The sequence below is a fragment of the Thermobia domestica genome, chromosome 14 (assembly GCF_964235325.1).
Source record: "Thermobia domestica chromosome 14, izTheDome1.hap1.1, whole genome shotgun sequence".
NCBI lineage: Eukaryota > Metazoa > Arthropoda > Insecta > Zygentoma > Lepismatidae > Thermobia > Thermobia domestica.
The window spans coordinates 42,662,685-42,685,907 of record NC_137467.1 but is presented as its reverse complement, the minus strand read 5'-3'; the positions used below and the strand labels follow the sequence as shown (position 1 = coordinate 42,685,907).

At 37.2% G+C, this 23,223-nt stretch overlaps 1 protein-coding gene across 1 annotated transcript in view; it reads right to left on the bottom strand.

Annotated features, from left to right (window-relative positions):
- LOC145669652 (putative cytochrome P450 49a1) overlaps positions 1-23,223 on the bottom strand; it is a 60,688-nt gene that overhangs the window by 12,795 nt on the left and 24,670 nt on the right. Inside the window, exons 6-7 of the mRNA XM_081737902.1 lie at positions 9,098-9,299; positions 1,176-1,338 (exon numbers count right to left, since the gene is read on the bottom strand). Of these exons, the coding sequence (XP_081594028.1) occupies positions 1,176-1,338; positions 9,098-9,299 (365 nt within the window). The remainder of the gene's footprint in view (positions 1-1,175; positions 1,339-9,097; positions 9,300-23,223) is intronic.

Genomic DNA, 23,223 nt, shown 5'->3' with positions numbered 1-23,223 from the left:
TTTGTTTCTAAATAACGGCACAATAGTTCAATGTAGAAGAAGGATAGCTTCTTATTCAATATGCAAATTCATGAGAATATTAATGATAATCCGAAAGTTCATAAGGAAATTAATTGTAAGCGGCAGATACGTTAATGCAGCTGTACTGATAGAAGCTCTATAAACACATTAATAATCCGATCGTTCATAAGGAAATCGATTGTGAATGGCAAATACATTAATGCTGCTGTACTGCTGGAAGCTTCATGAGCACATTAATAATCTGAAAACCCTTAAAGGAATCGATTGCAAACGGCAGATATGTTAATGAAGCTGTACTGATGAAAGTGTCATGAACATATTAATATTCCGAAAGTCCATAAGGAAATCGATTATAAACGGCAGACACGTTAAGATAGCTGTACTGATGGAAGTTCATGAGCACATTAATAGTCCATAAGGAAATCGATTGAAAACAGGGGATAAATTAATGCAACTGTACTGATGGAAGCTTCATGATCATATTAATAGTGCATAAGAAAATTTATTGTACACTAGATATATATTAATGCAAGTGTACTGATAGAAGCTTCATGAGCATATTAACAGTCCATAAGAAAATCGATTGTAAACGGCAGATACATTAATGCAGTTGTACTAATAGAAGCTTCATGAACATGTTAATTGACCATAAGGAAATCGATTATAAACGGCAGATACATTAATGCAATTGTACTAATAGAAGCTTCATGAGTAGTCGATAAGGAAATCGATTGTACACGACAGATACATTAATACAGCTGTGCTTCTAAAGCTTCATGAACATGTTAATTGACCATAAGGAAATCAATCGTAAACGACAGATACATTAATGCAACTGTATTGATAAATCTTCACTAGCATGTTAATTGACCATAAGGAAATCAATTGTAATCGGCAGATAAGTTAATGCAGCTGCACTGATGGAAGTTTATATATTTATATATTAAGAATGGAAATATAATTTATTATATATTAATAATCGGAAACTTCATAAAGAAATAGCTTTTGACCAAAAATCTCATGGATACGAAGTAATGAAAAGCGTTTGTGTCTCATATCAAATCGAATCTCTTAATTCATACGAACTGCTTCCTCTTAAGTAGCTACATGACCTAATAGAACATATAAAGAAATTATAAGTTTTCAAAACTTACTGTGTCAATTCCTGCTAACAGCATATCTAAGGCCATTATAATGGGTATTTTACCACTTGGATCCTTTTCCAGAAGTCGTTCCAGCAACGTTAAATCTGCATCGCTATCCTTTGGTTTGTTTTTTAATTTTTCCAGGGCTTCGTTGATATGCTTTGTAGAGACTCTGTAAAAATGTGAATACAGAGGATTTTTACATCAAATCCAGAGTTGTGTGGCTAATTTGCCTAATTATATGGATAAGCTGGTTTTGTTCTTATAGTTCATCATATACACACTGTGTCAGGAAAGTAATGGAAGTTATAAGAGTAGGTATATGCTACATTTTTATAAACGCTGAGGTCAGCCTACACTACCCTCGTAAGCCTGGTCCCTCACTTCTTGGTACAAATGATATCATTATATCATTAAAAAAGTATTTCGTTTGTATCGGTTTGTACCACAATTACTTTTGGTTGTACTAAAGGGATGCCATTCGCTAGTGATACGTTAATGCTAATGCTCTTATCTCCAGAGAGTTATTAACAAACTAATGCAGTGATTTTGGCTTGACGACAAGCTAGATTCGCCACTTTTTTCAAACTACCATTAAAGGGAATGAAAAGGGTACCAATCGTTACTGCTAAACTTATGCTACAAGCTCGCTAATACAACAAGCCCAACGTTAGTGTCACTAAGTACTGAAAGTTATTAATAAATAAAATCGTAAACACTAGGTTTAAGTTGCGTCAATTCATTAAAACATTTCAGACTAAGATCCACACTAGCATTGTGCTTGCAACACTAACCAACACTAATGTAGTGATAACGACTTGCATAGTTTTTAGTTTTTTGTTTTTTTTTTTTTTTATCCGAAAAGTTATATTATAAAAGTGGTTATTCTACCTTAGAGTCAAGCCAGAATAGCGACTTCAATTTGTAAATGACGTTCCATATGTAGCAGCACTAACATTGTGCTGGTAGCAATAATGTATCACTAAGAAATGATACTCCTTTTGCTAGCCACAAATTTATTTTTTTAAAAAATGGCCATCTAGCTTGTCATCAACTCAGAATCGCCACTTTAATTTGTCAAAAACTTCGTGTACTTAAGAGCACTAACGTTATGCCTTTAGCATTAACAAGCACTAACGCTTGGCCCCCCTTTTCTTCTCCTCAATGTCAAGCTAAAATTGTCAATTTTATTTGTTACTAACTTTCCTCTTGTAACAGCACTAACGTTGTGCTTGTAGCACTAACCTGCAGTAACGCAAAAATATCGATTGGCACAACTTTAACGATTCTCAGATGTGGTGATTTTGACTTAATCGGCATTCAGATTTTTTTAATACAATAGTATGATTTACTGACCTGCAACAGTTATAGATGCATACACACTATAAAACAAAATAATTCCAAACTTCAGTAATTATGTGCATCCAGTTAATGTAGAATTGCTAGAATGTAGTTCTAGTTTAAACATTGATGTGAATTATGAAATTATGATGAATAGCATATTTCGTTGTGAATTTCTTCAAGTGAATTACAGTACAAGTGTAAGAGATTACTGTAAAACCTAGTATAAGTATAGCTCTTTCAATTGAGCCAGTTAAATGGTTCATACTACGTGAGTGAAAGGAGAAGGGATTTCCTGAACCAGACCCATCGAATTTTGTTCTAAGTTATCATAACCTAGAATTGTTTAAACAAAGTTAATTTCCATAAAACTTCGAACCAACCAAGTAGTTAGTTTCACATGATATAGTGAAATAATGTATCACGTGCTTTAACACGTGATTTGAGGCCCTGATTCAACTGTGCCACCACTTTGTTCTGTTAATTTCTCATAACCTAAGACGATACATGCGAAACAAAGTGTTAGGGCAGAATCTGCTATAGTTTTGGTGCACATGTCTTCTTTTAAAGAAGAGAAAGAAGTAGAATGTTGAAACATTCTAGGAGTTTGTGGAACATAGTTTGTAATAGAAGATGTGATCTTGAAATTAGTTTTATAATGTTATGTTTCTTGTGACACTGATTAATATTAAAATACTTAGTAAAAAAGTGGAATGCTGTATTCAGTAGACGTTATATAATTAATTTTTAGCATTGCGGTAGTTTAATACAAAGTACGTTACAATCCAGTACAAACAAAAGTATTTTAAATAAGCCAATTAAATTAATTATAGGTATACTACGTGGTGGGGGGGGACTTCGGGAAACCTGTCCCATTTAGTTTCTTAATTTCTCATACTATAGTATAATACAAACAAAAGCAATTGCGATACAAACAGGTACAAACGAAATTGCAATGATATAGCTATTGATTTCGTTTGTAGTGGGAAGTGGAGGAGGAGGGGGATAGGTTTACAAGTGGGTGTGTACCTAACAAATATTCTAACAATGCCTCAAAGAGTGTTACTGAAGATCGTGGTGAAATGTCCTTCACACAGACCTCAACTTATCTCAGGAAACATAGCGTGTCATCGGGCCCATCGGCGAGGGCTTCTTGCGAATGCCTTTCTAACTTCCACTGCTGAACGAAAATTTGTCAGATATAAAATATGTGTTCTGGGAACAGTACGCGTTTTACACTTCAGCTACCTTTCTTATTAGTACTTGATTTTGGACATCTAACTTGAATAACATTGTATTCTGGGATTTGTTTTATGCAGGTATTTCAAGACGAGTGATTTTGAGTTTTTATGTATCATATAATTAGTTTTGGTACTGTTTGTATGAATATTCACATTTGAGATTTATACTAATTTTTTGTCAAACTTTTGCACCTTTTCTTTACCAAAATCTTACACATTTTTTGACAACAATTTTGCACCTATAATTTCTAGCTCTATTGATTTTTAACGTACAAATAAATTTTGCAATAATGTGACTCGGGTGCTTTCTAGTCATCGGATCTCAGACCCAGCCAAGGGTAACTTGAAAAGGGATTCTGATGAGAAGACCCGCATCATTCGTGATACACAGGATTCTGTCGAAAATCAAAATGGCGTCCTGTACAAACAATATGCATTCCTACTCACAGAGCATGTTGTTTATGTTGTAAGTGATATTTCCTTGAATTAATTTATTGAATTTACATGTTTGTAAAGATTCAAGTCTATCTCATATATAATATTACCCAACTTTTGCCATGATAGCTACTAATTTACTCTTATTAACTTAGTTAATGAAAGATCTGGGTTTACCTTTAAAGAGTTATGGAAACATACACAAATTTCTATCACTAGTACACAGAATTAGGTTACTAAAGAAAACTTAAACTATCTACCAGATCAACGAAATATATCATAACCTTATTGAAAGTATGTTGCCAGGAGCTTTTGGAGCAACTGCTCTACCGTCTTTCATCATAGGAGTAAAAGCGGCGTCAAAAATCAAGAACAGCGTTAGAATACCTTTCGTTTAATATAAAACTAAAGTAGTCTTTCAAACTGTGCAAATTCAATGGATCCGGTTATAGTGTAAGGACCAGGGATAAAAATGGATCTGAAAAAGTATGACGTCACGCCGCCCTCCGCGCCTATATTTGTTATTGTATTTTTTTAGGAAGTGACAGTGTTGCCATACTTGGTACAATTGTACCAAATTCAGCCCTTTTTGTCATTCATCGGCCCGTTGTTACCACGCTGGCATTTTCAGCCCACTTTGGTGAAAGAGTTGGTACAATTCTACCCAATTCAGCACCATTTAACAAACACCTGTACATTTTCAAAAGTGTATGGGTGCCGCAAAATAATGAATACTATTTTGACTTAAAATTATTAATAATGTGTTGTGATGTCTTTCAGAGAAGATTCTAGGACCCTCGACCGGTTTTACATTTCTTATAAATGTCAGTTTACTTACCTTATATTCTTCTTACAGTATTATCCCCATTCGGTCGTGAAATAAGTAAGAATAAGGTGCAATAATCTACATTTTAATATTTTATTATAACTTACTGTTTACACACAAACTCGGAGATGATTGATTTGTTACTTGTTGTATATATGTTTTCATACCCATAATACCTTCTTGGTTTATTGGTCACTGAAATAGAGGCGCGTTTTGTTTCCTTGCAATACATTCCGAAGATGATAACTGTTTTCCCTTTCAATTAGAGGCCTCTGTTATACTTTCTACGTTCTGTTTCATTTCATCTACTTCGACGGTGGTTCGGGGTCCTCCTATTTGGATGCTTTTAAAAGGTATTTTTAGAAAGAGCACTTTCTTGATTTGGACTCTTGGGAGAGAGGGGAGGGAGTAGTGTTCTAGAACTATTCCTCTTCTAGTTTTGTGTTTTGTGTACATGCATTTTACTGGTACAAAATAATGAATTCAGCCCTTTTTGTTTCAATTTGGTACTATTTTTCAGCCCACTCCAGAACTAGGACTGTAGCAACACTGGGAAGTGGAGACGCCATACATATTTTTTTAGAAGTAGGGTAACCCTCGTTCTCCCTCACTTTTATCCCTGAGAAGGACAAAATTAGAAGTAAAACTTAATTTCGTGGTACTGAACCCGTATCAATTAACTAATTCCTTCTATGTATTAACAAGTCTTAACCGATCTAGACCAATTTATTGTGGAGGTAGATTTTGGCTTATTTATTATGCATATGATATATTTCCTGGGCAGACCTTTTGTTCCAGAGTTGGTGGCTTCCAAAGTTGAGGTTTGAACTTACTGTATATTATCGTACACGACTTATCCGATCTTGACCAAACTTATCGCGGAGGTATCGTGGGTAACCAAATTTATTTTGGCTTATTTATTACGCGTGTGAAGTATTTCCTGAACAGACCTTTTGTTCTCTAGTTATTGGTTACCAAAGTTGAGGTATGAACTTACTTTATATTATCATACACCTGTTATCCGACATTGACCAAACTTATTGTGGAGGAAGATTTTGACTTATTTATTACGCGTATAAAATATTTCCTGAGCAGACATTGTGTTTCTGAGTTATTGGCTACCGAAGTTGGGTTTTTAACTTATTTTATCATACATGACTTATCCGATTTTGACCGAACTTATCGTAGAGGTAGGCCTTGACTTGTTTAATACGTATGTGAAGTATTCCCTGAGCAGACATTTTGTTCCCGAGTGTTTGGCTATCAAAGTTAGGGCTTCAACTGATTGTACCTAGGTATATTATCATACACGTCTTATTTCATCTTGGACAACTTACTGTGGAGTTAGACTTTGGCTTGTTTAACACGCATGTGAAATATTTTCTGAGCGAACCTTTGGTTTCCGAGATATCGGGTATCAAACTTGGGGTTTGAACTTATTTTATTATTAGAGACGACTTATCCGATCTTGACCAAACTTATTTTAGTACATATGTGAAACATTTCTTGTGAAGACGTTTGATTCTTCAATTATTGATTATTTATGTTAGAGTTTGGACTATTGTACGCAATCTGCGGAACCTATGCCTACGTTGATCAAACCTGCCATAGAAGAAGATCTTAACTTATTTAGTAATATCACTAGTTGCGACTTAAAACAAAAATGACTTAAAATACGTTAAACAAACCTTCCAGCCCTGGACACGGCGAGCAGATAGTGGAAACTCTCCTCGTGAGCGCTCACGAGCATTCTACGTGCAAATATCGTTGTTCGTGCTTCGTGAATCTTCGGGTTTCGTCCTTAGAGGAGCGGAAGTGTTGTCAACCTTGGCGGTAATCACTAGATTACCAAATTAAAAAAAGTATGTATGGTAATTGATTGCCATTTAGTGTATAGTGTTTTTTACAATGTGGCAACCGTTAACTATAGACAACACAAACTTGTAACAGCAATCAAATGATAAACTATGCACGTTCCTTTTCTTCTTTTTTCTTTTCTTTTGTTAAAGAAGGATGTGGTGGAACCAAACCATCGCTTACATTTATAAAAATTTGCTAGTTTGCCCAACGGAAAACCAGTTTTCAATATACATATTATCAAGTTCTTAATCCGAGTGTGGGTTTGTTATATTATGTTGTTTCGCTTTTTAGGAAAAGAGATAATCTGTTGATGCGAAAAAAAAAATACTGTAGCACTTGTTTGTATTTATCTAAGTATTATCTCCAGAAAATTAGCTTATGCATGTATGTGTGTACGAATAGGCTTAGCAAGGGGTTGGTTGTGGAGATTAGAAGCCACTATTACACTATCAATAGGAAGAATAGTATTTCTTACTCCACTTTTAAAGTTACTTTGATCGCAAAGAATGAAACAAAATATTAAGAGAGCCAAAGAGATTTTCCATTTTTAAGAGTGACCATTAGTGACTACCATTAGTGTTTTTTTTTTTTTTTTTTTTTTTTTTTAACAAGGAGTGTCTTTTTAATAAGGAAAAATATATTGTCCCTGGCTGGTTGTTTGCCGGTGGCTTGTTAAAAGTGAAAAAGAATGTTAAATCATATCAACGACTGAAGCTATACGCTTGTCTTTCTTCGATAGTTACTAAATGATTTTGAAAGTCACAATGTTGTAGGCCTACTGTAACAGCGTAAACTCGGAAAGAAACGTTCCAACTGAATGATACGAACAATTATTCCCAATGTCTTGAACATGAAACGTGGGTTACCGGATAACGCTTAAAGTGGGCTGGACTGCACTGGAATTCCCTTCCGGCAAATTAGTGTTTGGTCGGAACTCAGTTCTTCTGTGTAATTCTCTCTTAACAACATTTGAACATTTCTTTTAGATAATAACAACTAACTAACTAACTAACTCTATGGCCTATGGAACCCGAAGGTTCAATGCCGCGTTTACAAAATATTTCCACTAACTTCTGTCCTTAGCCAACTGGATCCAGTTTCTACTCTGTACTCTTATTTCTGCAAGATCCATCTTAATATTGTCTTCCCATCTACGCCTAGGTCTTCCTAGTGGTCTTCTTCCAATTGGGTTTTCAGTTAAAATTATGAAAGCGTTTCTAATTTCTCCCATTCTGGCTACATGGCCTGCCCACCTGAACCTTCTACACTTAATGACCCTAACAATGTTAGGTGAGCGGTATTAACTATGCAATTCCTCGTTATGAATTTCCTCCAATCCCCATTTTCATCCCTCTTTGGTCCGAATACTACTACTACTAATAATAATAATAATGATAATAATAATACCATTATTATTATTATTATTATTATTATTATTATTATTATTATTATTATTATTATTATTATTATTGTTATTATTTTCAACCTCCCGTCGTTCTGCTATCAATCTAGCAACAAAAGGCGTTTACAACTTAGCAAACGTGAAGCGAATGACAAGTTACAGACCGAATGCTAATGTAATACAACGTCACGAATTGTGTAAGCAAGCTAAAAAGGTCTGAAACAATTCGTTTCCGATTTTTGCAGTCGATTTTACGTCTGTAAGATGACATGTTTAATATTAGTTTCTTTCTTTCTTTCTTTCTTGTTCATTTGTTAGTTACTTCAACGCTAACTGTAACCTCTATCATGCGTCTTCCTCGACCATAAAACGTACCAATTTTATTTCCTGCAGTGTTTGCGCGTCACTGCTTTCGAAATGGAGAGGGGGAGAGTACACTTGCACATTTCACGCTTGCGTCTCCTCAATGCTTCAACATCGTGCGAATTTCTGACGAGGCTTGGCCGTAGGTTTTTTGCCATCATGTGTGGTTGGCAACACTTATCGGATGCAGTGGAAGGGGCGAAGCTAGTGCTCACCTGTTCTTGTCTCGCTCGTGCTCGCTCACGCTTCGGCTCCGGGAGCCAATTCATGGACAGGCCTGAAACCTTAGTTTCAGGTTAATTGTTAACTTCCTAAATGTTAAGTTCATGCAATGTGTACTTAGATATAAAAAAAAAAAAAAAATAGAAATCAATGAATAACGATTTCTTTTTGAGAAATCATGAAAGTTACTGTAAATACTAGTACTTATAATACTAGTTGTGTAGTATTACTTCTCACTTACTCTGTGAAAAAGTCTAAAGCCTTAACATATTTCTTCCAGGTTGGAGTTGAAAAATATTTCCAAAAAGGAAAATTGAAATCTAATTTCTCTATACTTTGAAAGAATACTTGTACGGAGTCAATCATCCTCTGAGGCTCCGATTCCGGAGTCAAGTTCATGTCCAGACACCCAAGACGTGCATCCAATGCTACCATGGCTATTGCTGAAAGGAAATGAATTAAAGTAGTTATAAGAATGAACTTGATTTATTACTATAGGCCCCACTAACTTTTGACTTTATTATAAGACTACCCTCTGAAAAATTCCCTTTCTCAGAAATGAGAAAAATGCATATTCGAAACAAAATAAGTATTTGTTACTCATATTTGAGTCAAAATGTCTCATCATTATCAAACGTGTTTTCATTTGTGAGCTCAAGGCAAATTTTCAGGTTCTCGTTTGTGAGATTTTCTCATTTCTTACAAATGAGAATGAAACAGTGCGTGATTTGTAATACAATAGATGACTGAAAAATAATTATAACAAACTTACCGGAAAAATATTATTGTGTTTTACTAGGATGCAATATTGCTAGGGCTTAATTATTAAACAGGAAACGAGATAAAAGATTTCAGTTGTAACAGAGTAAGAATGGATATGAGTACTCACAAGGGAACCTTCCGAAAATGATAGTTGCAGTGAAAGATGTGACCTATGCCAATTGAAAGAGCTGTAACAGAGATGTTCATTCCCAAAAAATTAGCTGCCCATAGCAATAGGTTCAAGAAATATAAGGGGTGGAAATTCTGGAAACAGCAAGGTTGAACAAGGGGGAAAAGTGCAAATTCCGCAAAGAAAAAAGGGGGAGGCACGGCAAAATACAATGGTTACAAGTGATGTATAGAAAGAGGCTTCCACAATAGGGAACAAGTGAAGGCCACCAATGGGGCAATGAAAAGTACATGTTTTGCAAAGAGCACTATATGAAGTGAGTGCAATATTCAGTGTCAATCTGTCATGTAGAACATAAGATATGACGTGTGTAATCGGTGGTACAATCTAACAAAAGAGAATAGAAATAAACAGAAGTACGAAAAATACGGAAAAGACGGGGTTGGTCATAATGCGCCACATTTGATCACGAGCTGTGCATATTAGAATGTACAAAACAAGAAAGCACCAACTATGCAGGAAACTGACGTATCTAGAGTCGAATAGTTCCAAAGTTGGCAGCACTGGCCATGAAAATCCAGACAATTCTAATATAGTTAGGCCACTCGCTTCACAAAAAGAAAATTCCATCAACAGGCATTAGCCTTCGCATCATTTGTACATGCTCGTCCACATTGTACGTGCAATTGTTCGATGAGCCAATCGTCCAAACAGAAGATAAATTTGCAGTGAGCACAGCGGAATACTACCAATCCGTCACACATGTTACAATGATCGCCTGTGAATGTCTCGAAACAGTACTCTAGAGGTGTCGGAGCCTTTGGTGGTGTTTCTATCACATATCCAAACCTGTAGAAAGCAAACATAATCAAAGGCTTGATCTGCTGTGTGTTGCTGTCTGCAGTACTATCACCGCCTATATGATATATCCAGAGTGTCCCACCTAACTATGCGACTGAAATAGTTTCAAAGTGAAAAAAATGTGACACATCCAGTTGTGCAAGAATGTACCCATGTCAGCGGGCGACAAACTTCTGTGAGACGCAAGTGCCCCCAAGTCCCCCATCAGAGGGTCCCAGGGGCCAACTTCAAAATTTCAAATAGCACCATCGGTCGAGTTATATTTCTTACGATAAATCTTGGAATATGCAACAACGCATATCAGAAAGATTTACTATATGGGATTTTAAAATGGGCGCCAAACATATCTGCACGGTGACAAGAACAACGTGCACTTTCGGCTGCCATTTTGAAACCCGTGCTTCATATAGCAAATGTTTCTTATAGGCGGCTTGTATCTATCCAGAGAAATATCATACGCCCCTTGTTCCCATTTGAAATGTTGCGGTTGACCCCTCGAGCCTTATGATGGGGGCCCTGGGGGACTTGCTTCTTACAAAGTTTTCTTGGCCCTCGACATGAGTACATTCGTGTGCAATTGGATTTGAAACATCTCTTTTCGCTTCGCAGCAATTTGAGATCACAATATTCGATGCCATGTTAAGACACAACATATATTTGTGGCGGCCATTTTGAAAAAAAACATGCTTCATATAGAAAATGTTTCCTATAGGTGTTGTTGCACATTCCATGATCTATCGAGAGAGGTACCACTCGTTCCCTGTTGCCATTTGAAAGTATGAAGTTGGCTCCTGGGGCCCTATGATGGGGATCCTGGGGGCACTTGCTTTTATCACCCCCTGACATTGGTACATTCCTGCACAACTGGATCCGTCACATTTTTGTTCGTTTCGCAAATCTTTCAGGTCACAAAGTTTGGTGGGGCACCCTGTATATTCCCACATACGACGCAACCATGACATACTGTTCACTACTTCTATTATCGGTTGTTGGCTCAACCCAACCATTTCATGTTCCCCGTCTTGACATTGCCTCAATCACTCTAGCATTGATGCATTCCGAGTGATGCCTCTTGCCGGAATTTTCTTTTTGTGAAGCGAGTGGCCTAACTATATTAGACTTGTCTGGATGTTCATGGCCAGTGTTGTCAACTTTGGAACTCGTTTTTCTTTTCGACTCTAAATACGTCGGTTTCCTGCATAGTCGGTGCTTCTTGTTTTGTTCATTCTAATATGCACAGCTCGTGATCAAATGTGGCGCATTATGGCCAACTCTGTCTTTTCCGTATTTTTCGTTCTTCTGTTTATATATATATATATATATATATATATATATATATATATATTCTTTTGTTAGATTGAACCACTGATTATACACGCCAGATCTTATGTTCTACATGACAGATTGACACTGAATATTGCACTCACTTCATATAGTGCTCTTTGCAAAACATTTACTTTTCGTTGCAGTTGGCAACACTGTTAACCCCACTGGTGGCCTGCATTTGTTCCCTATTGTGGCAAGCCTCTTTCTATACATCACTTGTAACCATTGTATTTTGCCATGCCTCCCCTTTTTTGCGGAATTTGCACTTTTCCCCCTTGTTCAACCTTGCTGTTTCCCGAACTTCCATCCCTTATATTTCTTGAACCTATTGCTATGGGCAGCTAATTTTTTGGGAATGAACATCTCTGTTACAGCTCTTTCAATTGGCATAGGTCACATCTTTCACTGCAACTATCATTTTTGGAAGGTTCCCTTGTCAGTATGGTAATGCAGCTGAGGTGGCGTATGAATACATCATACCATTACGAGTGTCGAGGAAGTATACTGCATGTGAAAATAAACATATAGATTACATCAGAGAAGATTCATGGAAGTTATTACATGTGTTCTATTAAAATTAATATTGTAATGTAAGTTCATGTAGTTTAATGGTGAAGCATTATTGTAGTAGTTGAACCAAGTTTACAGTAAGAGCAAAGGTAAAGAATAAATGGATCAATTATTTTAAATACCCTTTTTGTTATGTAGCAATAAATAGAATGGAGAGGCATCCAAATATCGTGGAAGATATTTACTTTCTCTTGAGTCTGCTTGTATGAAGAAATAGTTACCGTAAAACGGGCCTAGTTTGACATTTAGGGTTACTTTGACATAGAGTGGGACTACTTTGACAGATGAGCAATTCGTGCTTCCTATGAGGATTGTTGCATATACTTTCATAGATAAAGCTGATATGGTGTCCACAGTGCGGAGGGGATGAGGGATTTCTCCCATTGTATTTCTACCCCCTCTCAATATCCTTCCTGTCCCCCAATATATAATATAAGGACTTCTAGACCCGCCATTGTTTATTCCCCCCAAAAATGAATAATCTAATTCGCACTCTGACGATATAGAGAGTGGATTCAATGTGTCCTGTGCAAAAAATGGGTGTATGGGTTTTGTAATGGTGGATCAAAAAATTCTCAACATGCTTGTTACAACTGTGATGTTGACGACTGAGGTTTTTCTTTCCATTGTTACATGTAAAGATAACATACCGATACATATGTAATTATGTTAAAAGTAAAGTAAAGTAAAAAATGAAGTATAGTAAAAAATAAAGTAACAATGTAAGGTAAAGCACCGTGTATGTTCAAAGTAAAAGATGTTAAAAGTAAAGCTTTAGAAAAACTTGTATAGTGGTGTATAATGATGTACCACAACAAAATAAAGATTTCGTGCTTATCAAGTATACAGGATATCGTACTTTACATATGACCAAAACAGTGTTTTATACACTTTACATAAATTCCATGTCAAAATAACTCCATACGTTGAGTAACTTTGACCTTTTGCAGCAAATACATAAGATGTCAAAATAGCCCCACCCCCGGGGGCTACTTTGACCGGTATTTCTTAATTTCTTCCCGCCAAAACTTACTTGTAGAAACTTAGGTTTAGTAGTGGATGTGATAGCCTAGATACCTATTGTTATGATGAGAATATTATCATTCATTAGTTGCAGAAAGTGTCCCGTGTACACATCTAAACTAGTCCAAAACCTGTCAAAGTAGCCCCGTATGTTGGTTGCTCTTGCGTGGTCTCGGCGCAAGTCTACAATGATGAAGACATGAGTATAGGGATAAAACCCAAAAACGAAATCAATTTACTCATCGAATACATCCTACTTCACCGAGACCTGACAAAGCTAGCGAAGACCCAGAAATGTTAACAAGGTCACCAATATCAGAGCAATGTTAATTGTGTTCTTCGATTGTCTTGGCAATATGCATAACGTGTAAGTATAGGAAGGGCATACATGTACAAAATATTTATCTTTAGACATTTTCCGTTGTCTACTTGACACTCTTCGTCCACCAGACCTGTGGAATTCAGATCACGAAAGACTGCACTAGCATAATGATTCTAGTCATGTGATTGCCTTTTTCGGTACAGCACAATGTTTTAATGATTTATCAAGCTTCCTACTTTTCGTGTATATCTTCGTGATACTTTTGATTGTTGCCAAAAACCAAAAGGTATCTGAAATAAACTAGCTTTTGCACCGAGAGATACAGAGCGTAGCGACAACTGCTCTCATAGCACTTCCAAATTCGGTACGTGGAAGCAGGAGGGAACTAGTTTCAAGTAAATCATAACAGCTAAAACACTAGGTCATTGTGTTGGTTTCCCTGAACTATGGTTGGATATTTATCCGACCGTCATTTAAATTGATAACAAAATTTATGTATTTCTCAAACTAAGGGATGCAATTTTCCTTTTCTCTCCTTTCTAACAATGTCAGTAAGTGCAGCACTCAGATTCGTTCCAAGGATGGGGAAGGATATCGGTTATGGCATCTGTGTTCAAGAGCTGATCAAAAGTATTCAATAATGCAAGGTCCGGGTATTGAGCGCATCAGAGGAGGTGTAGTTCATCCCGACTGCATGAAACAAAGCTGCAATTGCTTCTTCAGTTTGAATTAGTCCATTGCTATCTTTTGAAATTGCGTTATTGATCGGAAATAACGTATAAAACATAGTATATGCATGTGTTAACGTAATATGTCTATATAATCGCTGGAAATAATTAGAAGTATCAATGTAAGCACAGAATCCAAGGACTACCATAATATTGCAGCCCACAGCATTACAGAGCCATCGACAGTTTTGCATTAAGGACGACATAGTTCACAGCATAACTTCATTTAGGTATACATCATGTATAAACACGATTTGTTGTTGGTAATGATGTGAAAGAAAACTGTTGCTCAGAGCATAATCTTCTTTAAATATCTGCCATACATAAACGAAGTCTGTTGTTGGCCATGAGGTGAAAGACAACTTATTGGACTTTGTTACATGTTTCCAATCATTAAGAGTCTACTTTTTATGTTCTGAGCATAACCTTCTTTAAGAAAATGCCATATATAAACACGATTTGTTCTTTGCAATGAGATGAAAGAGAGATCATCAAACTATGATATATTATATGCTTACAATCACAGGCAGTGTACTTTTCATGTTTAGAGCATAACCTTGATTGTGATTGCATAAGGAAAAACGACTTACCTGTTTGAAATAATTTTGGAACATTGTACCTTCATCAAGCTGAGTATTTATCATGTCAAAATTTATAAAATAAAAAGTACATCTTGCACTACGTGTGCAGAAATCACAGGTTAACTGCTGTATCGCCGGACGCATATTTGCGGATCCCAAACGTTTCAGCATATCCTCTGATCTGATTGGTCGATACAGATGCGATATCACAAGACATGATATACATATAGCACAAAATAAACGAAAATTGTTGTCGGTTCTGGTAGCCGAGTCAGTTGCGCCTGAGTTTTCGTCGAGGCAACACGTCCTGTGTTGCTCGCGTCTTGGTGCTGATTCTGCTAGTAGTGATAGTTTTTTTTTTTTTTTTGTGCGAATTTTTGCTGTGCTTTTTGGACTTGAGCAGAGTGAGCTTACCACTTGATTTGGGTGATTTCTCCCCGTTTTTGTTCAGTGAAGTGCAAGATTACGACTGATTACGATGGCCAATATTAGGCTTAACACTCTTCGCATTAGTTTTCAACCTGTCTCCAAAGTTCCCAATTCGATTTCGCTCCATGAGTGGATACGAACCACCTTTGAGCTTGCACAAGATGCAGTATTAAGTATTGAACTAGACTTTCCACGTAAACTTCTATATATCAAATTAATTACTCAACAGCTCTGTGAACAGATCATTACTAAATTTGACAATAAAGTACCGTATATAGATGCAGAAGGTACTTACGACCTTCCGCTTGACTCGGCTTCTCATACAATTAAATTGGTACGTATCCACGCGGTACCTATGGAAATTTCTGATAACCAAGTGAAACAAGTTCTTCAAGTTTATGGTGAAATTCTTAGTGTTAGTGACGAACTTTATACTGATGGACATTATTATAAAGTACGTACTGGCCGCAAAGTTGTGAAAATGATTTAAAAAAGAATATCCCTTCCTATATTACTCTCAGTTCTCTTCGTTGTTGGGTGACATATCCCGGACAGACAAAAACTTGTGCGAGGTGTGACAGTGAAACGCATTTGGTGTCCCAGTGTGATCGCCGAACATTTAGCGCCCGTTTAGATCATCGGTCCAGTGATTCTTCTGGAATTTCTACTTTGGGTAGCCGCATTGCTCGACCTATCCTACAACTGAAGGATGCGTCTGCTATTCATAACTATAGTGTGTTTCCGGTTTTGCCGACAAAAAGCGGGCCGCTATTACTACCATGCCGACAACTCCGGGTGACTCTACCCCGCCAGCCCCCTGCGAGGCAGCTTCTGTGTCCCGACCAAGTGATACATCCTCACAGGTCCCGTTTCATGAAGAGGGTATGGCCAGCCAAATTCTTCCTGAGGTTAACCCCGACGCAAATAAGGTAGGTGACTTATCTGATAAGACTGAGTGTCCCGGACCCCAGCCAATGACTTTCGATACTTCAGCACCTGCTCGGCCTGAACCTGTTGTTAGTGATTCCCTTGACTTGGTGCCTCCTCTCTCCGATGTGCTCGACTCGACTGGTAGTGGTTCCCCCGTTACCGCCTACATCCAGTGTTGATGACACTCCTGAACCCCCTATTAGTGAACAACTGAAAAAGAAGAAACGTTTCAGTCACGAGGTGAATACTGGGAAAGTTTTGAAAGTGACCGGGAAGACCTATGATTCGACCAGTAGATTAACCCGCACTAGATTACGACAGATGTCTCAATTAGATGCTACTACATGTAATGATGGGGAGGTTGTCCCCGAGACTTTGGACAACCCGCTACGCAGTGAGAATATGCTAGCGGTCTGTTTGGGACTTTTGTTTTTGTTAATATTGCATCTTTTTGCTGCTTTCCTTGGCCTGCCGGTTCCTTTGTGTGTGCTTTTTCCTTCACACCAAGCCTTTCCTTGCAGCTCTTAATGTATTCTTTTAAAATAGGAACGGTCAATTTTAATGGTCTAACATCTCCTACCAAGCAAAGTGCTGTTTTGGATTTCATTAAATGTTATTCTCTTGATGTACTGTTTGCTCAGGAAGTGACTTTGACTGACCTTCAAGGCCTTTATCAGCACACCTTTTTTTCTAACGAAACTGTTAACGGCACGGGTACTGCACTTATATATCGTAATGATATAGAATTTGAACAGTTATACAAACATCCCACCGGCCGGATTATTACTGGAAATGGGGCCAATATCCGGTTTTGCAACTCGTATGCCCCTGCAGGTACACACCGACGGCGTGAACGTCATAATTTCTTTAATTCCGAGGTAGCCTCCGCCTTACATGACAGTTCTCGTTTGATTATATGGGGTGGAGATCATAACAGTATAGTTTCCGCTCAAGATTCCACTTCTACTTCGAACTTCTGCCCTACTTTATTACAGGTGATTAACCAATTTAATTTATGTGATGTCTGGCGTCATTTTCATCCCCACAATCCTGGACATACTTTTTTCTACGCCACTGGATCTTCACGCCTCGATTCTTTTTATATCTCACGGTCATTACTTCCACATGTACAATCTGTGGAAAGGATCCCTGTTTGTTTTTCGGATCACATGGGCCTAGTTATGACTATCCAGCTACCGCTTCAAAAGCTTCTGAACCATAATAGCTTCTGAACCGGCATCCTTTCTGAGCCAGAATTCCAGCAGTTGCTACGCCAACGCTGGAGAGAAATTAATCAGCAACTTTTGCGGCGGAACAATATTATCCAATGGTGGGAGCAACGGGGGAAACCAGCTTTGAAACAAATCTGTAAAGAATACAGCAGAGAACGGTCACAGCGATTCCATGAACAATATAATTACTACTCTCAGCTTCTACGCGACTATCATACGGCATTCCTTAACGGTGTACCTGTACTTCCACAAATTAAACAAGTAAAGGCTTTCTTGTTAACATTACACCGCAAAAGACTCCACGGTATTACTGTTCGCAGCAAAATCTCATCAATGTCCCCCACTGAGCCTCCGAGTCTTGTACATATCAGTGCTGAACGTCGCAGAGGCAAACAACAGATTATTCATAATATACTGGATGATAAAGGTGTTTTATATGAAGGAACTAATATTATTCCATACTTTGTGCGCTATTTTGCTGATTTATATCGCAACCATGATGTTCCAGCTAGTAATGACGGTGTTTACGATACCTTGAACCCTCTCCCAGTTGAACTCCAAGCAGAGCTTGATGCTCCCTTTACTGAAGCAGAAATTCAGCATGCCCTCCTCCAGGCAAAAAAGAATAAATCTAGTGGCATTGACTCCCTACCTTACGAATTTTACCAGACATTCCCAGATCTTTTCATTCCTTTTTTTACTGAACTTTTTAATGCCTTTCTTTCTAATTTACAAGTCGGCAAAACATTTACACACAGTATTATAGTGATCATTCCTAAGCAGCCCAAGAGCACTCGCATCAACCAATTTAGACCTATCAGTCTCGCATGTTGTGATTATAAACTTCTCGCAAAAGTTCTAGCAGCTCGGTTACGTAATACTTTAAGTTCCATTCTGTTACCGGAACAATTTGGTCACGATCAGCAGCATCCTACATATCTGGCTTTATCGAATATTAGGGACACGATCGCTTATTTTGAAAGTCGTCCGAAATTAACTGCAGCGCTTTTGAGTACTGATTTTTCTCAGGCCTTCGATAAACTAAGCCATCAGTACTTATTCACAGTTCTTGAGAAGCTCCATTTCGGGCCAGTATTTTTAAATATGGTTAAGACGTTATACTCCCAGCGTACTGCCCAACTTAAACTGAACGGTGCCTTAACGCGGGTCTTTTCAATTAACCGGGGGCTTATTCAGGGCTGTCCCTTGTCCCCCATGCTTTACAGCATTGCCGTTATGCCGGTTCTGTATAAGATCCGGAATGAAATGACGGGATTGTGTGTTCCTCCGGCTACTATTAAAGTTCAGAGTTTCATAGATGATATTTGCTTTTTCTTTCGCTCCCAGCGCGATTTAGATACTATCCTTACAAATCTCCAGATATTTAGTCAACTGTCTGGTGCGGAATTACATCCCACGAAAACCAAATTACTTTTTTTGAATGATACGTCTTCTTGCCCTTTCGTCTCCCCCTTCCCTGTCGTTAACACTCATAAAATTCTCGGCATTACTTGGCATACCACTATAAAAGCATCTATTCAGGCAACCTATGGAGTGGCTGTTCCTAAGGTCATTAACTTGCTTTATAAACACAAAGCTCGCAATCTTACATTACATGAGCGAGCGACCTTCTTAAATATTTTTGCCTTCAGTCTATTGTACTATATAATGCAGATTTTTCAGCTTTCTGTCTCAGACGCTAACACACTTAACAAACATTTGTTTGCCTTTTTGTGGTATCAATCGACACTGCGAGTACATCGTCGAACTGTGTGTACGACCAAGCAAGTAGGAGGGTTAGGTATTAAAGACGTGGCTCTTCAAGGCCGTTGTCTACTACTACAACGCACGTGTCAGCTGTTAACTTCCTTTTCTGAGTCTTTCTCCGCGTGCCATATCATGCGTTGCCTTCGGCACGTGACTCTCAGTTCACCTGTTTCTATTCTGAACTGGTCCCAACCTTACCATTACGTGCGCACCGTCATTCTAGACATTTCGTATGCTCTTATCAGTCACACAGCTATTGAAGATATGACTGTGAAGAAATTGTATACTTATTATGCAAATTATCTCTATACCCCCCTAAATGTGTTACTCGCCATCCCAATTGTTCTTGGGCGCAAATTTGGCATAATATTAATTCCTCTTTTTTACCCTCTGGAATGAGAGAGTTATGGTATAGGTTAGTGCATAATGTATTTCTTACTAACCATCGAGCATGGGAACTCGGTTTTCGACCAGATGCTCAATGTATCCGATGTGGACAAGCTGACACACTCATCCATCGCTTGCAAACATGTCCATCTATCCAGCATTTGTGGCGTAGCTATACACATATTATAGCACGAATACTTCGTGTTGATCAACGGATTATTAATAGTGAGCCGTTTTTTCTTTTGCCTGATTTCAAATACTTCCCACGTCCTAAACACAATATCATAGTGTGGTTAACTATTCACACAGCGGCTATCCTACTTACCGAAAATGAGCTGGTGACACAAGCAATGTACATTTTTAGACTACAGTGCTCTTTAAAAACAATGCCTTCAGATCTACGCTTGCGTCATTTTGCCCACTACCCGACTGCTGTTTACTATTTTTTTTTCGTGTGTGTGTTTGTGTGTATACTTCATGTGATTGATTTTCAATTGTATTGCAGTGGTATCCTTTTTGTAATTTGTAATTGCTCTTTTATTCTTATTATATATACATATATGTACTGTAATTTCTTGCAATAAAACTGACTGTTAAAAAAAAAGAGTGGTCTAGCATAACATGCTAGTAACAAAAACGTTTTTGGCGAGGGTTCGAATCCTGCCTACGGACAGTTTTTTTTACTACTTTTAAAAATGTTTATAACACTTCTTTCGTTAAAATAAGATTAAAAATAATATTCAAAAAGTGATTTAACGATCATTGTTTTAAAATTTTCATTAAACTTCTTTCATTAAAATAAGTTTGCCCTTGTACTATATAGATCCACAGCAAATGTAGTAGTAGTAGTACTACGTTTGCCCTTGTACTATATAGATCCACAGCTAATGTAGTAGTAGTTGTTCTAGTAGTAGTAGTAGTAGTAGGAACGGGTTAGAAGCCCCGCAGGGGTTGTTTGGATTATGTTCTCGACATCAAATTGGCAAGAATGCTGAAACGTTTGGGATCGGCAAAAATGCTCGCCGGACCAATTTTAGAAAATTTAGGAGATGAATTGGAGAATTTATTTTGGTTTGTGAGGAAGAGTGAGTGAAAGTTAGGTAAGTGGTATGGTTGAAGTTAAGAAAATACTTCTTGTTAGTTGTTTTTGATCTTGTAAACGGCACTATATGTGGAGGCGGAAGGTAATGTTTGCGGAGAGGTACACTTGTTATGATTTATGGGAAAGGCAGTGTGGAAATGGTGCGTAAATGACAAGATTGTGACATATCGTGTTTGAGTTTTATCGAGCTATACAAAAATAAGGAGTGTAAGTTATTGAAATTGTGTTAAAGGCATGGCCTACTAAAGAAGAGAACAGTTTATCGTAAGTGTGGAAACGAACTGAAACTACAGAAAAGAAGAGGGATATCTAACTAAACCTAATCGAATCTAACCTAATTTAGTACATTTTGGTACGGTACTTTTTTGGATACCATTTTGTATTTCTCCAAAGCCGTGCAACACATAAGCCTGCAATTTTTGACATATAAAGTGTTTTTCCACTATACTCGTTTATGCATATACTCACCACCACTGACGCGCCTGATCCCTACGACGTGTTCCCTCGCTAACGCTCAGGCCCCCTTGCTCCGCTCCTGCCCTGACTCGGTTATGTAACATTCGTGCTTTTTAGTGGCCATAAGTTGGTTAGTGTTTTATGTACTAGTTTTATGCCCTACGTCCACACTGTATTTCGAACAATAATCATCAGCAAGTGAGCCAGGGTCACAACCTAATATTTAAGGGGAGAAACTAAATCATATTCCTTTTTTATTATTATTATTTTCGTGTGGTCCGGCGATACAGTAGTAATGCAGAAATTAGTGAGCAACTATGTAAGGTGAATTGAAAAGTGAACAGTAAGATGAACTGTTCACTCTGTATTTTCACACTAAGACACTTCTGAAATACCTTGCTGTCATTCAAACAACCCAAATTAATTTCGGGTATACAGTATATAGTTTTTAGACTTGATTGAAGTGAACGTAAAATTTGATAAATGTTTCTTCGTTTCGTTCCAGAAGATGGTAGGACTCATAACATTAATTTGTACTCGAACAGCAGAGCAGAAAGTCAAGGAATTAGTTAAGTAATTCTTAATTTTATATCCTGAGATATCAAGATATCAGAAACATGCGTGGAGAATCGCAATTAGAGATAATATGCTTGAACTTAACGTTAACTAATTGAAATTTGCACTAATTGCTAGTAAGTTTAGTATAAGAAATATTGTCACTTTTCAAGGGTTTTTGAACAGAAGAAACTATAAGGTTGCCCATTTACTGGTTATTGACTAAGGGTTATGTTGAGAATGTGCAATGCATGTTTCTCTTTTTTTTTACGTTTATCTCTTTCATGTTTCCGATAAATTAATGAAATATAATATTTAAAAAAACGCAATACAATAATGCTTGAATCGTTATTTTTATAAAAATAAAATATAACATTTCTCGTGCTTCTACTTTTCGAACACTTCCTAGACCATCGAACATTAATGAGCTCCAGGAAATTACTTAAATCTTTTACCACACAGAAGATACAACTTTCAAACGGTTGCTGGCTCTTGGCAGGCATAGATTAAAAAAAAAAAAAAAAAAGTCTGAAAGAAAACAAATTTTCCTCCAGAAAGGTATGTATGCGTTTCATTCGTACAGTACTCTGGTAGATATATGAGTTTGGAAGATTTGAATATATATATATTAAAACTCAACTGGAAATCTGCCTGGCGATAGAAGACTTTGATTGCACCTGAATACATGATAGGTAATACCACTATGGTATGGATTAGGGCATATCGTTCTACGTAATTTTCGAGGAAATCAAGGTAAATGATATTTTTGTAAATCGAAAAATTGAAGCTGTACGTTATCCACGCCATCTATAGAGATACATTTGAAACAAGTATATCATAATCAATATTTTCACTACAATAATACACGGTAAGGCTAATAAGATACTTCGAAAATATATGGTTTATTCTTATACTTTGATTTCTTTTTAATTATTGTACACATTTAAAAAATGAGGTGTTGAAATAACACAAAATGGCTACCACTTTAGCGTGTTACTTGCGTGTCACTTCAACACCAAGCACATCGCCTTCAGATCATATAAAAAAAACTCGTTACTGGCTGTAAGTATTTGCATTGTTTTTTGTTGTTTGGTACGAGCAAAGCTTTGCGAAATGTGTTTCGCATTATGGCAAGTAGCTCATCACAATCTATGTTTTCTGTAATTGGTCACAATAATATTGTAAACCTGTGAGTTATTTGACAAC